This window comes from Carex rostrata, chromosome 18, assembly GCF_964058835.1.
Source record: "Carex rostrata chromosome 18, lpCarRost1.2, whole genome shotgun sequence".
Lineage (NCBI taxonomy): Eukaryota > Viridiplantae > Streptophyta > Magnoliopsida > Poales > Cyperaceae > Carex > Carex rostrata.
This window is the reverse complement of record NC_135935.1, coordinates 3,827,163-3,844,090: the sequence shown is the minus strand read 5'-3', so window position 1 is coordinate 3,844,090 and position 16,928 is coordinate 3,827,163. Positions and strand designations below refer to the sequence as shown.

The window sequence follows — 16,928 nt, the reverse complement described above, 5'->3', positions numbered from 1 at the left end:
TCAATTTCGGTTTGCCAAAAAAATGGTTGTTTTATTTTCGACACTAATTGGTATACATCTCAGTGGAATATAAAATAACGACAAATTAGTTCCTACCAAAATTGACAAATTAGATGCAGCCACGTGTAAAAGTAGTGACAAAATATGACAACGAAGGGACCTTGAAGTGAGACCAACTCATGTTAGATTAAAAAAAAAGAGGACATAAGGACCTATTTGTAAAATGAATATATTTTTATTTTCAAAGTTCAAACAGTCGATCCGAACCGTTTATCTTGTTCTCCATATTAATATGTGCTTGGAGACCAAATTTTACATTTTTCTGAATTTTTTTACTATTTATTAAGATGGGTACAAAATTCAATGGTCTGAATTTGATATTTTTTGTACCAATCTTAATAAATAGTAAAAAAATTCAGAAAAATGTAAACTTTGGTCTCCAAGCACATATTAATATGGAGAACAAGATGAATGATTCGGATCGACTTGTTGAACTTTGAAAATAAAAATATGTTCATTTTACAAATAGGTCCTTATGTCCATAGAAGCCTTTGCCAAAAAAAAAACGAACTTAAATTTGATTTAAACAAAAAGTAAAACAAAAACAAAACCGAACACAGCGTTCAGTTTTCTTCTTTTTTTAAAAAAAATTGGGACGGATTGGGTTTGTGAAAAATTGTGTAGCATTCGGTACTGAGAATGATATTTGGTTTCCATAATTCAATACCGAATATGAAGTCCGGTGGTCATGATTTTTGTAAAAAAAATTATAATCAAGTTGGTCTCAGAATTTTTAATGATTTGGCAATGATTTAAAAAAAAATCCTTGTCACTCTGTCTGTGTGAATCTGCAATCTTCGAATTTACTTATTTCAGTTCGAACGAATTCAAAAGTATTCAAAAGTAATTTAATTAAGTAATATTGTATATGAATATTAAATTGCTCTTGGATATTATATTAACAAGTGAAATAGCAATAACAAAGTGTCAAAATTTAAGAAATTTGAAATTTAAATTTTATTTTATCACTAAAGATGTTAAAGCTTAACTCCATCATAAAGTACATTAAAATACTTCTTTTTTATACATTAAATTATTATCAAATACTTGTCACAACTACTTCAGTTAATACACACTATTGCTTTATCTGTCACGAGGCGTAGTAATAAGTGAAGTAGCACTACAAAAAATTAGATACTCCCGCGCATTTTACTGTACACAGCAGACATGTGCAGTCTAGGCCTCCTGGGCACCACAATCCATACGCAGAGGAGAAAAATGTACTTTCAGTGAATTATACCAACTGTGTACATCATAAATTGGGAACCACCGCAGAAGAACAATAATCATACACATAAATGAATGCACATGTTTTGGAGCAAAAATAATAATTACATAAGAATCCAGCTAATCAAGATTTCCACTTCATATCAACCCTCCTATACTTTGTTTTGTTAGCATGACTGCATGAGTTGGTTGGTAGATCAAGGATCGCCCAAGGCCACGTAATTAAGCAGCAGAGTATCTTGCGAATCAAAGTAAAGGCCTCGCCAGCGCCAGCGCCAGAGAGGATCAGAGGAGTAGTCTGTCTGCAGCCTCTGCACACTTTCCTGTGATCAATCCATGCCGTCCACGCACACCACCGCACGAATTTCAAATTACATTTCCTTTTATTTCTTTCCCGCTTACAAATTATAATGCATCATTTTCTGATCCCAATCCTACGGGTGTTTCTTAAAAAAAAAATAGTTCCCATCCACCTCTCCATTTTGACCGAGAACAGCAAAATATCAATGCTCTCTTAATCCAGTCAGAAAGGGGTATCCGGTTTATCTAAACTGGAGAAGAGAACAAATTACGTGACCTTTCACCGTTCTTTCCCCGTATGCCCGTAGTACGACCCTTCCTCTCCAAATTTGGAAAACTACAAAGCGTTGATGGCATTCACTAGTAATTCTACGCCAGATCCGTGGGTACTCCCGTCCTATTAAAACCAGTGCCCAAGTCTACAAACTAGGCCCGTTATCGCTTGGAGGGCCCTTAAGCCATTTAGCTGTACGCTCAGCCGCTAACCCGAGCCAATTTCTCAGCCTTCTCTCCTCTTCAATCCGGCTCTGAACGGGACCAAACCGGCTCGGATCGAGCCGGCTCAGACCAGCAATTTCCGACAGCGATCTTCCATTTATGTCGTCCCTGCCACCACATCGCGATAGCCTCCCTGACCGTAGAAACACCAAATCTGACGGTCTTAAATCGCTCCAGCGCTCGACCACAGTGCATTCACCATCTCCTACCACGATTCGGTGGCTGAACCGCCGCTCGAAGGCCTCCCTATCTTGCTGAGCGGGTTCGGGTAATAGTACTCGGTCCTTTCGTATCTTTCCTATGTCAAAGCACCCAACAGAATCAACTGATCGCCGATTCGAGCCAGGCCTGGTATGCCCGACATGTAGCGAACCGGTTGAGTACCGGCCTGATACTCTCCTCGCAGCCTGAACACTATTAGTATCTGTGTTAAAATCCTTCAGGCTTGAATTATGGTTTTGTTTCGGGTTCAAGTTAGGACTAGGATCAGCATCTACTGAAATTAAGATATCCTCTGGCTCGACCCGAACCCGGCAAAGAGGGCAGGTGGAATGCGCATCAAGCCAGGTGTCCACACACTCCACATGAAATCCATGCCTGCATTTAGGTAGAATCCGAAGCAGTTCCGTCGGTTCGAACCGGCCGAGACAGACTGCACATTCCAACCCTTCTTTCTCCCCTTTTAAGACAGCAAACCGGATCACGGGTAGAGATTCCACCACCACCCGACCCACTCCGGAATGACGACGAAGTTCAGTAGCGGAAGGGAAGCCATAGGTGGCGGTGCTCTCAGGGCTGTAAGTAGACTCGGATCTCTTACAGTGCTTGGCGTAGAGGAGCAGGAGAAAAGTCAGTGAGAACAAGGTGGTGAGTATGCCAACTATGACAGCTATGCTAGGCCGGAATGTGGAGAACGGAGGCTGATGAATCTCCATGGGAGGTGGGGGAGCGAGAGGCGGTGATGCTGAGAGAATACCATCTGCGGTGGTGGAGAGGAGGTGGTGAAACAGAGTGGGGTACATTTGGTACTTCGATTCCACTGGGGGATTGGTGTGAGACTTTGGGTTGGGAAACAGTCCTTCGCTTTTAGAGTAGCTCAGTAGGAGAAAGCGGTCGAGGAAAAGGACAAAATGAGGAGAGAGAGAGAGAGAGAGAGAGAGTGCGGTGGACCTAGGTACTCCGCAAGTTATTACAGTATGCTGGAATGCTGGATTATAATATTTTAATTCGAAGTAATTCCTTGGATGGGAAACGAGATTGTTTACTTTTTAAAATACATTTTTCACAGTTACGTAAACAGGTAACGGCAAAGCCCCGGCACCGACGTGGGGTTATGTTTTGTCTAGGCCTGGTGTAAATTCGTACTTGTCATGATGTACTGTAATGGGCCTATTACCTTCTCAGGTTCTGATAAGTTGTATGTATTTAATTATATGCGGCTGTCTTAGATGACGTGACTTTTGATTAGAGGAAAGAGGTCCCATGATAGCTGGAATTAAAAGAGCGTGGGGTGCTGGAATGACTGTTTTGGGCAGGGAATGTAGCTGGATTTACTCCTCTAGGGATTTTAAAATATAAAAGCTGTGCGGATTAGAAAGGGGTAAAGATGGAAATTATGGCTTTTGTCGATCGAGAAAATGATATAGCGGAGTTCCCGCTGAACGCTTAAATGCGGGAATTTAAAAAAGCAGAGAGAGGCGTGTCTAATGCGGTTCGAATTTGGGACCCGTGAGGCCGTGATTGAGGTTGTAGTTGTACATACTTTTTGGGATTTATATTTCAAAAAGAGCTGCAGATTTCGAGGAAAAAAATAGTAATATTAATTAGAACTATTGGATGTAACAGTCTTTGCGACCTTCTTATATATTTCCTCCTGCTATTATGATTTTTTCTTCCTCTTACGCTAATTTTCGGATGAGAAATTGAACGCTAATTTTCTGCCTCTTCCATGTGGTAAAACTTTCAGATCGTTAAAAGCTACTCAGCGTTCAAAAAGAGAAACCCATTTCATTACTGAAACTATCAAATACAATTCAATCAAAAGCAAAACACGTACCATTAACAAAACGGATCTTAAGTTCTTAACCTATCCCAAACTGAAAACAAAGAAAGATAAATACTTTTGCGTCAGCTACAGACAATCGCATTCAAAAGTAGCTGTTTTACATATCCAAGCTGCATCCCAAATGAATGGTTTCAAATTTGGATGTACAATAATAAACTTTATATCCTTAATTTTTATGTCATCGGAAAATTCATCCAACACAAAACACTACTCAAAACTGTACCCAACTGATACCAATCAGAATAGCACTATTTTCAGTTCTCTAATTTATTTCCGGCCAACACGAAATCATTAATTAATAAAAACTTCTGTATACTATTTACACTGAACTCGACATATCCAGATCGACTTCATTAAGGGCCAATAGCAACGGTACCAGTGTTTTCTGCCAAAGTTTAGCGAAACTTGAACTACAAAAATGTATCACTATCCTTTGCAATGTTATCAAAATCGGACCGGACATTGAGCCGCTAAAGCTTTGGTTCAACGGTTCACTGGTCGGATCGGTGGTTCAACCGGTTCAATTACTGGTTTTTTTAAAATATACATAACTTATTATTAGAAATTAAAATTTTCATCGTATCCAAAACATCTAATTTATACAGTATGTTTTTAGTCATCATAATTACACAATGCAGTGATGAAATTAAATCTGAAGCGTATGGTCACAGTAAAAATGCTCAAAACAAGTATAAAAAATAAATGAAATAAAGTAAAAAGGGAAAATTAGACCATAAAGATTAAATGAGTTAAAGGAAGCAGTTGAAGTTGTGAAATTTGAAACGAGAGACCTCTGGAGCTTCTCATACCAGAAGGTCCCTGTACCAGAGAGGAAATGAAATTGACCCACAATCAAATTATCTATAGAGAGGAGATTGAAATAGAAGAAGATTTCAAAGAGATTTAAAAAATAATTGGTTTCCATCTTTTATAGAGAGGGGATTGGAAGAAAAATCGATTTTAAAATGTCAAGAAGGAAAGATTTGGAAGAAAATCTTTATACAGTTCTTGATCGGAGGAGAATAGATTTGGTTGAGAAGGAAAGATAAAAACGATAACGTGAGATCTAAAAAACCTATTTTGAACCGAACGGTTTAAATCAGCGTTTTTTTATGAAAATTGGGCGGTTTAACCGTTTTTGACCGGTTCATTACCAGAAACGATCCAATTATAGAACCGAACCAAATAGGTGATCGGTTCCTGGTTTTTTCTGGTTAAACCACCGGTCCGGTCCGGTTCTGATAACACTGATCCTTTGTGAATAGTATCTTCACATATACTTATCGGTAATACTGATATACTTAGAAATAACATTTTTTATTAATAGAACTATATATATATATATAGAGAGAGAGATATGGGCTATGGTGAGTTGCGAAGTAAAACGCGTTTCTACTTCACGCCGTATTTTTATTTTGAAAGTTCAAACGACCAATCCGAACCGTTAGATGTTTAATCCATATTTAAATGTGATTGGAGACCAAATTTTATAATTTTTTGGAATTTTTTTACTATTTATTAAGCATTTTTTAAAATTGCTGTTTTGCTGTGAACAGTAAAAAACAGTAAAATTTTGTGGATCATCAGATCAGCGACTTTCAAAATTGCTTAATAAATAGTAAAAAAATTCCAAAAAATGTAAAATTTGGTCTCCAAGCACATTTCAATATGGAGAACAAGATGAACGGTTGGATCGTCCTTTTGAACTTTAAAATCGCAATATATGAGCGTGAAGTAAAATAGTCGCTTTACTTCGCAACTCACCATAGCCCATCTCTCTCTCTATATATATATATATATAGATGAGGAATCCAATTACACCCTTTTTTGGTGACACCGAATTACACTCTCCATTTTTAAAGTTTTCAAATTCCAATCAGTCGATCCAAACCGTTCAACATGATGGATATGTTAAAATGTGCTTGCAGGTCAAATTTTACATTTTTTGGAATTTTTTTTACTATTTATTAAGTATTTAACAAAATTGTTATATTCAGACCATTGAATTTTTGTACCCATCTTAATAAATAGTAAAAATTCAGAAAAATGTAAAATTTGATCTGCAAGCACATTTTAACATATCCATCATGTTGAACGGTTTTGATTGACTATTTAGACTTTGTAAACATAGGGTGTAATCCAGTGTCACCAAAAAAGGGTGTAATTGGATCCCTCCTCATATATATATATATATATATTTAGAGGAGGGATCAAGTTACAACAATTTTTGAGTTACAACAAATTATCACAACCATTTTCTACATTTTCAAAGTCCAAATCATCGACCCAAACCGTTCAACGTGATCTCCACAATAAAATGTGCTTCCATATCAAATTTTACATTTTTTGGAATTTTTTTACTATTTATTAAGATGGGTACAAAATTCAATGGTCTGAATTTGACTAGTTTTTGTACCCATTTAATAAATAGTGTAAAAATTCCAAAAAATGTAAAATTTGGTCTCCAAGCACATTTTATTGTGGAGATCACATCTAACGGTTTGGATCGACGATTTGGACTTTAAAAATGTAAAAAATAGTTGTGGTAACTTGTTGTAACTCAAAAATTGTTGTAACTTGATCCCTCCTCATATATTAATTTATTTTCATATTTGTATTTGAGAAATATAGTTCAATATTTCTCATATTTTATACATCATTTTTATATACACTAACAGACATACTGCATTTGTTACTGTGGAAAAAGTATTTTTCTTTTTAAATTTTTATTCTAATGATAATGCATAACTCACTATATCTTCAATAATATGGCGGATAGGATTGATGTTGAACACACTGAAATTTCAACTCAAGTCTTCACAACTACTAATTAGAAATCTAACTACTTAGTTATAAAAACACATTTAACAATTTATGAGGCGACATAACTATGTAAAAATTTAAAAATAAAAATAAAAATTCAATATACATAATTAAAAAAATTAATTTTTTTAAGATCGTGTACGTGAGAGTAAAAGTGTTTATTAGTGAAGGTATCGTTGCGGATACGTACTCCTGTCGATAATAGCGATACGCTCAGAAATAACAATTTTTATTAGTGTACCCTCAACAATAGTCACTTGTTATCTTCGCAAATAGTGATATGTTTTTGCAGTGTGGAGTTGACTAAACACCTCTAATGTGTATGTAGATCCACTCTTGTTCAATAAAAATCCTCTTATTAATATAAATACTGACGTGCATCCAGAGGCGAATTCATATGTAACGAATGGGGGTCAACTGACCCCATTCATTTTTAATTTTTTTTTGTATTTATACTCTATTTTAATATAGTTTAAACTAAAATATTATGGATAGTACAAAATTGACCCTTATTCATAATAGAAAAATTTTATATACTTGACCCTTATAGTCTTAAAGTATGACTCCGCCCCTACGTGCATATATCTATACCAAATTTGAGCAGCATAAGAGTAAAAAAATAACAAATGGTGCCTGAATTCAATCAAGCTTTTATTGATAAATAAAAGAACAGTTACAATCTCCGGATCATTCCTTTATATTTAACACCTCTAGCGAGTATTCTGATTTTATATACATCTCTAGTGAGTTTTACGTGTTCAAACTAAATCAAACCTTTTAATTCATTGAAAATTCTCAACAACATTAGATAAAAAATCTGCATTCTCAAAATGATGATGAACACAATTTATTTCACACCCTTGAAATAAACTCTATTGTCAACGATTAAGAAAGAACTTTGTTGTGACCAAAATATATAGGCCATGCACGACCGTTTTATTTAATTTTATTGACGTACAATGTGTTAATAGGAATTTAAGATCCCTCATACCTTAATTTCAAAGTACTTAATCAGGCCTCCTCGATCATATTATCCAATCTCTGTTATCATCAATCAAGTGCACAACTTTTAATAAGATCACTAGTCACCACATACGGATTTATGGATTACATGATTTGATACAATAAAACGCCACAACAGATCAAATGAATGCAGTTTTTTTTTTTGAGGAAATGTATTACTGTTCACGCGGGAAAAAAAAATTCAGTCTAAGGCCCTGTTCGGCTGCACAGTGGAAATGGAAATAGGAACGGGAATAGAAAAAGTTTGAACTAAAATTTACTGTTCACGTGGGAAAAAAAAAATTCAGTCTGAGTGAATTTTTTTTTTCCACATGAACAGTATTTTCGGGATTACATCCGAACAGGCCTTAAGTGAATTTTATTTTTCTCAAGTGAACAGTATTTTGTGAGGAGCAGCCGAACAGGTCCTTAGTGGTAACAGGAAACTGGATATTGACAGTGGACGGATCTTTGTTCCTATTCGTTACGCATGCGCGGAAACAGTAAATGATGCCAACCGAGAAATTCTGCTACCAAATTTTAATGGCTAGAAGATATGCATTTAAATAGAGTTACGCGGTGACCCATAGTTTATTGTACCATATTACGTATACAACAGTCTTATGATTTATTGATACTATCATAACAGAAAGTTTAGATTGACAATATATGATGCTTCCCTTATTTATTTTTGCTTACTAAATAAAATTTAAAAAAGTTTTGTCATACCTTAATTTGGGCAAAATTAAGAGTTCCTGCAATTTTTTAATTTTTTGCGTATCAAATTTGGATAAAACAACCAGTAATTGTTTATTTTTTGGACAAAAGTGAATAATCCCACGTATTTAATTACTAAACTGAAATAATTTGTTTACAATTAATTAATTAGTGATCAACATATATCACTAAGTTTAAACATAAAAGTAAACCATAACAGATAAGAAACTAATTAAATGTTATAAGAAGATAGCCTTATAACTACAAACTCTTCTAAGCAAGAGCAGGTTATGCGCTGAATATCACATACAATATAACAAAACAACAACAACAAAAAAGCACATAAAACAGACATAGGCTAATTCAAATAGATAAGTCTGACAGTATGATTAGGAAACATGCCTGATTCAAATAGATAACATTCATATGAATAATTAAAAATGGTTTAAAAAAGAAATTATCAATCTTAGTTTTACACCAATAAGTAGTTAATGTTAGAATTTTAGAACCTACAATACTAAGTGTTGGGATAAGAGATTGGTTGAAACAAGTCTGGTTTCATGCTAACCACACCACCCATAAAGTAGCAGCTCGAATGAGTTCTACTAGAGCTGTATCTTATAAGGGAATCCAAGCATCAAAATTTCATAACTCAGACACAGTTGTACAATTAAAGTAAAAATTATAATGTTAGATTATCCATTCCTATATATAAGATATTAGATGACAAGTGACAAAGAGGTGGTTAGTGGTTTCTAATTGGTCACAGAAAGGATAGGAAGGATTCCCTTTCTACTTTTTTTCAGTAAGTTATTTTTAGTAAGGGCGTGTTTGGATGTCACGGGATTACGGAATGGGAATGAGAATGAGAATAGGAATGAGAATTCACTTTTGAAAACGTGGGAACCCACGGGTACGGAATGCACGGAATTAATTATGGGAATATGAGAAAATGAGTGTTCGTTTGTATCATGGGATTAATTATGAGAAATCTTTATTTATTTTAAAATATGCATATTTATTTAATTGTTTTAGTTTAGTTTAGTTATAAATGATTTTAATTTAATTATTATTTTTGAATAGTATAGCGTTCTGTTCTGTATTGATTTTAACCAATTAAGTTAAAGTTAGCTTAATATAAAGTTAGCTTAATTCAAGAGTAGATCATGTTTAGTGACAGACACTCCAATTAATTTAAGAAATAACAAAAAGGAACGAGAAGAATACAAAGGATAGAAAATTTAACTAAACTAGAATGTATTTTCGTTTGATCTTAATTGAGAAATAATTAAATGTGCTGAAAAGAAGCATTTACTTTCTACAATAACAAGAAAATTGTTATTTTATTTGTATGGAATTGAATTTGTTAAAATGGACTTTACGAAGAAATTGAACAAAAGTGGGCTGCTAAATAAGTATTTCTATTGTTATAATTAATAATAAAATAACATCCCAATTTAATTTGTTAATAAAAAAAAAGTGTTGTTGTTGTCCAGATTTTAAGGTCATCACTTAGTCCCATAATTGAAATTTAATTGAAGGGGAAGTATTTATATATTGGCCTTTGATTGTTAAGACACGATGGAGGAAAGAGAAGATAGAAATATATAATTAAAAATTCAATAATTGGGAGATAGAGGAGGAGACTCCGAGAGAGTGTGATTGGGAAAAAAAAATGAAGTCTGAGAAGATGTTTTTTTTTCCCATCAAATTGAACTGACACAGGTCTCGAGACAGGAATTAAAATGAATAGAAATAGAAACAAACCTAACATCCGAACGGTGATTTGGATTGTCTTCCCAATTAGTTAGAAATCCTACTAATTCCAACTTTTTTTCCAGTCATCCGAACACGCCCTAAGTATTTTATTTTGTCTAACCAGCCATACAAACACTTTAATTTTAAGGGCCGGGGCTGCCCAAATTTGGTCACATATATGTATGATTTGGTATGCCACTATACTCAATCCATTTGTATAATGAATGAATATAGTATTGGTCCACCTCCAAGAAATCATATCAGGGGTATTTAGGTATAAGTGTAACCAAAGAAGAACTAAAGTATGCAAGCAAAGAGGACTGGTAATTGTTTATAGGTTAACAGTCTAATTTCAACTGAAAAACGAACCTATAAATTAAATTGTAACGTAATGAAACATGAACTTCATTATCATATTACTATTTTTACTGTTTGAATTTGTTCATAGTCCTGACATTTATGGATGTTTTCTTAAAGTCTCACTAATAGATTTTCATTACTAAAATTAATTTCATATAATTCACAACACGGAATCACAATCTTAATATCTCAGGCATACATTTATCTGTTCTCTTTACAAATTAAGTAGAATTAACTATAAGTGATGTTTTTCTTAATGTATTTTCTCTCTTTAGAAATAATGAAATGACTCTGAATCAGTTTCTCACATTTCTAAATAGAGAATAATGGAGATCAGTGTTGTAAAAAAATGGTTGTTAATTTAGTCCGATTAATTGACCGACTAGTAGGCGACTGGTGATCAAACCGTCAAGAGAAGACTGCTTGCGGATGAGATCGACTAATTGGCCGATTTGTTCAATTATTTGTTTGTTTTCCGTCTAAAGAATTTGATTAATCGTCCGTTTTCCGTTTATATGGCCGATTAGTCCATCATATTATTATTTTTGTTACATTTATTTCTTATATGCACTATACTTCATTACTTTGTCTTGTCTTATTTGGATCTCTTTTAAATGATAATTTTACGAAACTTTATTAATTAACAAGAAAAATTAAGTTAAAATAAATTTATTTAATAAGTTTGACCAGTTAAATTAATTATTTTTCTTAAATTATGCGTACATGGACATAATTTTAATAAAAAAAAGCAAATTTGTCAGTAAAATGTTAATTAATCAGCCACATACCAATTAATCACTTTTTTCATCCGTCTAATCAGCATACCGTTATTTATAACACTGATGAAGATAGATCAAATAACTTTTAAATTTAACAACAAAATATGCAGACTTAAACTAAAATATTATTATTAGCACTAAAAGTTTGGGAAAGCACCGCGTAATTGGTTAAGATCATTTACTTGATGAAAAGTTCTCCAAAAGTTATACTTTCTTATTTATTTACAATATTGCTTAATGAAACCATTTGATAGCAATATCGACAACAGGTCAAACACCAATATATCTGCATAATATTTTTCATTTTAAAATTCAAAAAAATTATGTAAATCTGGACAGCTAGCATACATATTGGTGCGGCAAGCTGTCAAAAAGGTAAAAATTTAGGGGTTGATAAAAGGGTAGATGTATTATTTTGCGGAACAATCGTATTAGTATTAGACCTATTATTGTATTTAATTAACATAATGGCAGATTAAGGAAGTGGAGACCGGAGAGAAGCTTCAAGCTTTGATCGATCAAAAGATGACAAAATTCGACATGATCCCGTATTTCTCGCTTATCCTTCTCCTATTTCGATATTAACATCTTTTGTTCGTACTCTTCACCGCTTTTCTGCGTCAGGAAGGATATGATACAAGAAAACAAAAACCATAAATTCGCACTTTTTTTTAATTTAATGTCTAATACGGCCATATGCAACTATGCATAAATAAACTGCTTTGGCAGCAAAAGATACAATCATACAAACGACAAACGTACGCAGCAGTCTGCAGAAATTCTCTTGTGGTCGCTATCATGCGAGTTCAAAAAATACTTAGAACTATAAAGAGGTTAGTACATGCTAATTTTTTTAAATTAAATAAGTAAAATTAATAAATATTGCTGCTTTACATTGAACATATAAGAATGTTGTTAAGAAGAATAGTCAATTTTAAGTTCATAAAATCTAATAAAGGAAATTCAAATCATGAAAATCGATCAATTTCATAAGTGATGAGTTTACATGTAAATTAATTTATTATAAAGTTAAATAATAAAATAAATTATAAATAATTTTAATGCATCTTTTTAATATTATTTTTGTCAGGTTCACTTAAAATTAAATTAATTCAAATTTTGCATATAAATGTATCATTTATGAGTTAGTGTTAATGATTTGAATTCGTTATTTGAAACTAATTCGATAAATTTATTTATAATTTTTTTTACTATATGATTCTATACTAAATTAATCAAAAATTTATATATTTTGTATGTAAATTCATCACTTTACGATCTTATTGTTGAACAAAAAAAACGCTCCAGTCCTGCCATCACGCCACAAAACGAGAGCTCGTGTGGAACTTTGATTTTGGGCAGTCGTGGAAGCATGTCCAAGGATAACCCCTCACGATGACTTACCTCATAGTTCTCAATAGTCTGAAGCCTATCGTGAAATAGATCAATTTCGACGATTTGAATTACCAATTCAATTTGTTAAATTTGAGGAACCGAAAAATACTTTAATTTTGTTGAAGTGTCGGAAATGGATCCAGTATCTACTCCTAAATTTTGAAAAAATAAAAGTATAGTCCTTGTGTTATCGGGCTTTTTCTGAAAAAAAATATATTTGCTGTCTCAGTTGAAGCCCAATACATTACCTCACCCGGCTTAATTGATTTTAATTTTTATTTTTCGCAGCCAGACACTCTGCCAACCTAAGTCGTTAGAGCTCTGGTCCGAATCGCACCCCTGTTGAAGCAAATTCAAAATTGTAGCAGTTCCTGTTCCAAAAACATTTTTTTTTTTGAAAGTTGTGCTAGAGAGTATGTTAATTTTCTTTTGCGTAAAAGACTTGTGAGTTGTGATACAGTATATATAATTTTAATAAAATTTCAAAGCTGCGTCTTTCATCAGTAAAATAATATAGCCTCGAGCTGTTAATGAGCTCATGTGACAAACAATTACATTAAGAAATACCAAACTTTGTCACACTATCAGAAAGCACACTTAACTGATGCAATGCATTCACAATCAAATAATAAGAATCCTTTTGTTATGTTCCTGTTCAAAATATTCAAAATTTATCATACTGACATCAAATGATAAAATTAAATCATTAAAACTAATTTACTTCACAAGTAATAATTTTATATACAAAAAATTATAAATTTTGCAACTAATTTAGTATAAAATTAAGCAGTCAAATAAAAAGGTTTATGAATATATTTAATACATTTTATTCAGTTTTATCATCTTTACTTTATATTAAATTATACTCACTACTCGTAAAGTAAATCAATTTCGACGATTTAAATTCGTCATTTAATATCAATTCAATATGATATATTTGATGAACTTAAAAATACTAATTCTACTCTAATTTGCGGAGTGCTGGGAAGGAAAATGAAGTATTTTAGCTATCTTTTTATATATCCTGGACCCCTGGATTCAGCAAGCATGCATTCACGGGCTTAGTTGTTCATTCTCAAATGAATACCCAGAACACAGAATGAGTACCGAATCCTTTGGCACATGCATGGTTCATTAATATTTGGTTCTTTGATATTTCAATGGTCTGAGCCAGGTCTATTCGAGCCCATTCAGCAATCTGGGCTACTTGAGCGAGTTTTGTTTGTTGTCTGGTATGTCTCATGAACAATGTATACAGGTTTGAAGTTTGTACTAATATTACGTACCAGTGCCAGTCTGCCAGGTTTAGATAAACAAGGTCAGGTTGTAACTTGATCATATCTCAATCGTTTGATATGACTGCACAATTGTTGATGCATGCGAATCCAACGAACCATTTTAATTTGGAGACATGAAGAGGCCTTTCAAGAAGAGTCGATTAATACACTATGAATTTCAATAAGGTGATTAAGATTAACTCCTAAACCTGTCTTGATTATATTTAGTTATGCATGGTTGTCCTACTTCTATTATTTTCCCTTTTAGTTACTAATTTAACTGCGGTTCCTCATCACACGAATGCAACAAAGCAACGATATTAGAAGCATATAACAAGGTTGTTGTCTATTCAAACGACAGTGGTTTGAAGGGAAACGTGTGATTGAAATAAAACAACAGCAAACCGAACTATTAGACCTACACTTCCATTCGCAAATCTTTTATCTAAACTAATCAAAACATTGCTAGCACGTGCACCTCAAACTGATTAGTTTGAAGGGATTAATTTCCATACCAGTTTTTTGTTAATATATTACCGGTAACTGTTCGCTGCAAAACAGTTCGTTTTGACCATATAACACTATTAAAAGAATACATCTCTACGGACAAAAATTGTTCTCACCCACCAAAAAAAGAAAATTCAAATCAGGATTTGAAAGTATCCTTATTTGAGCTTCCTTAAATTTCCCAAGGTCCATCAGCATTAATTACCAAAATCATGGATTTCTTCAAAGTATCATTTTTGTTGTATATTGTATCTATCTCTTCATTGTTATCTTTTGTACATGGAGACAATTTCTACCAAGATGTTGATATTACATGGGGAGATGGTAGAGGAAAGATTCTTGAAAATGGAAATTTGATATCATTGAGCCTAGATAAGTCTTCTGGTTCTGGTTTCCAGTCCAAAAAAGAGCACCTTTATGGAAAATTTGATATGCAAATTAAGCTCGTACCGGGCAACTCTGCTGGCACAGTGACTACCTTTTATGTAAGCTTCCTGGGACATAGCTAATTGAGTTTCAAAGATGTGTAAATAACCAACCTACGATCCCTAAACGTATCAGCAAGAGTTTTCTTTTTTTCATGTTTGTTCTAATTAATCAATCTATAATAACACAGTGATGATTTATATTCTTGGGCTATTTTTGCAGATTAGATCAATGCAGCCGAAACACGACGAAATTGATTTAGAGTTTCTAGGGAATGTCAGTGGAAGTCCATATACTCTTCATACAAATCTGTTTACTCAAGCAGAAGGCAACAGAGAGATGCAATACAATCTTTGGTTTGATCCAACAAAGGATTTCCACAATTACACCATCCTCTGGAGTGCACAGCATGTCATGTAAGCCCAAGCACATTGTCCCAATATTTTTTTGCCAATTTCTCTGTTATTACTTATCCTGAAATACCACGATCTATGCATTGTTGAGCAAGTTCCTAGCAATTAAGGAAGATGCTATCATTTTGATCACGATTGCCATAGAAAGATGATATAGTTCAAAAGTAAAGACTCCGTTTTGTCTTCTTCAAGTTGTTTTCATTTAATTTTACTGAAATTATTACTAAGTTCTACAATGGCCATAGAAAAAAATTAGAATTGGTTCAGCTATAAAAGAAAAAATAACAATCAACAGAGTAATACTAATATCATAATTTTCAAATCTCATGGCTGTTTTTTTTTTTCAATTAAACCCAATAATTAACCATTAATAATAATTTTCTTCTTTCTTTTATGAATGCAAAATATATAATGTTTCTTCATTTTATATTTTCTCTCTTTTTTCTTAGCATTTTTGTGGACGGGATCCCGATAAGAGATTTCAAAAACAATGAGAAGAAAGGCGTGTTGTTCCCATCATCTCAGCCATTAAGAATGTATGGGAGCTTATGGAATGGTGAAGCCTGGGCAACACAAGGCGGACGGGTCAAGACTGACTGGAGCAAAGCGCCATTTGTTGCCATGTACAGAAATTACAAAGTTGATGTGTGTAGTTCGTCAGGTGGCAAGTCGAACTGTAACAGTAAGCCTTGGTGGAATTACAATGTGACCGGCAATAGTTACCGCCAGATGAGAGCAATCCAGAGGAAGTTCATGATCTACAATTACTGTGATGATGTCAACCGTTTCCCGAAAGGCCTGCCTTTGGAGTGCAAGCTGCCTTGAATTAGTTTCCGAATTTGATCCAGAAGGATTTATTGGAAAACAAGAAACAAAATAAGATCACAGAGAAGAAATTAAGGTGGGAAAATGTATTAATATGAGTGGCATAACGTTTCCATATAGGAGAGAAGTGTCACTGTGAAAGAAAATTACCGGTAGTTGCTCGGAGTTACTACTGATTTGTATATATACATATATATACACCGATATATATATATTTGAATTTCGCTCGTTTTAATTTTTCTTTCCTAAGAATTTAACCATGCAATGTACTTCTCTTGCTTGTTTAAATTGTGTGGTTTCAATGGATGATTGATTGGCAAAAAGGAGCTGGGCTGATTTAACTTAATTATTTATATGTAAGAAACATATGGTCATGTTGGTCGGCTAATTTGAGATAAATTAAGGATACTCTTTGATTTTAATTTGAGTTTCATTTGGTATCTAAATTTTTAATCTGCATGTACTAAGGTCATGTTGGTCGGCTAATTTGTTTGAT

The 16,928-nt window shown here is 33.4% G+C and overlaps 2 protein-coding genes across 2 annotated transcripts; one reads left to right on the top strand and one right to left on the bottom strand.

Moving 5' to 3' along the window:
- Positions 1–1,758: 1,758 nt before the first annotated feature.
- ATL43 (RING/U-box superfamily protein) lies at positions 1,759–3,682 on the bottom strand. Its single transcript, XM_078319905.1, has one exon. It carries the CDS (start codon positions 3,105–3,107, stop codon positions 2,007–2,009), a length of 1,101 nt encoding a protein of 366 aa, XP_078176031.1. The 5' UTR covers positions 3,108–3,682; the 3' UTR covers positions 1,759–2,006.
- Positions 3,683–14,858: 11,176 nt separating this feature from the next.
- On the top strand, positions 14,859–16,831 carry LOC144569276 (putative xyloglucan endotransglucosylase/hydrolase protein 25). The gene is made up of 3 exons (XM_078319543.1): positions 14,859–15,253; positions 15,417–15,610; positions 16,057–16,831. Exons 1-3 carry the CDS (start codon positions 14,981–14,983, stop codon positions 16,430–16,432), a joined length of 843 nt encoding a protein of 280 aa, XP_078175669.1. The 5' UTR covers positions 14,859–14,980; the 3' UTR covers positions 16,433–16,831.
- The last annotated feature ends 97 nt before the right edge of the window (positions 16,832–16,928 follow it).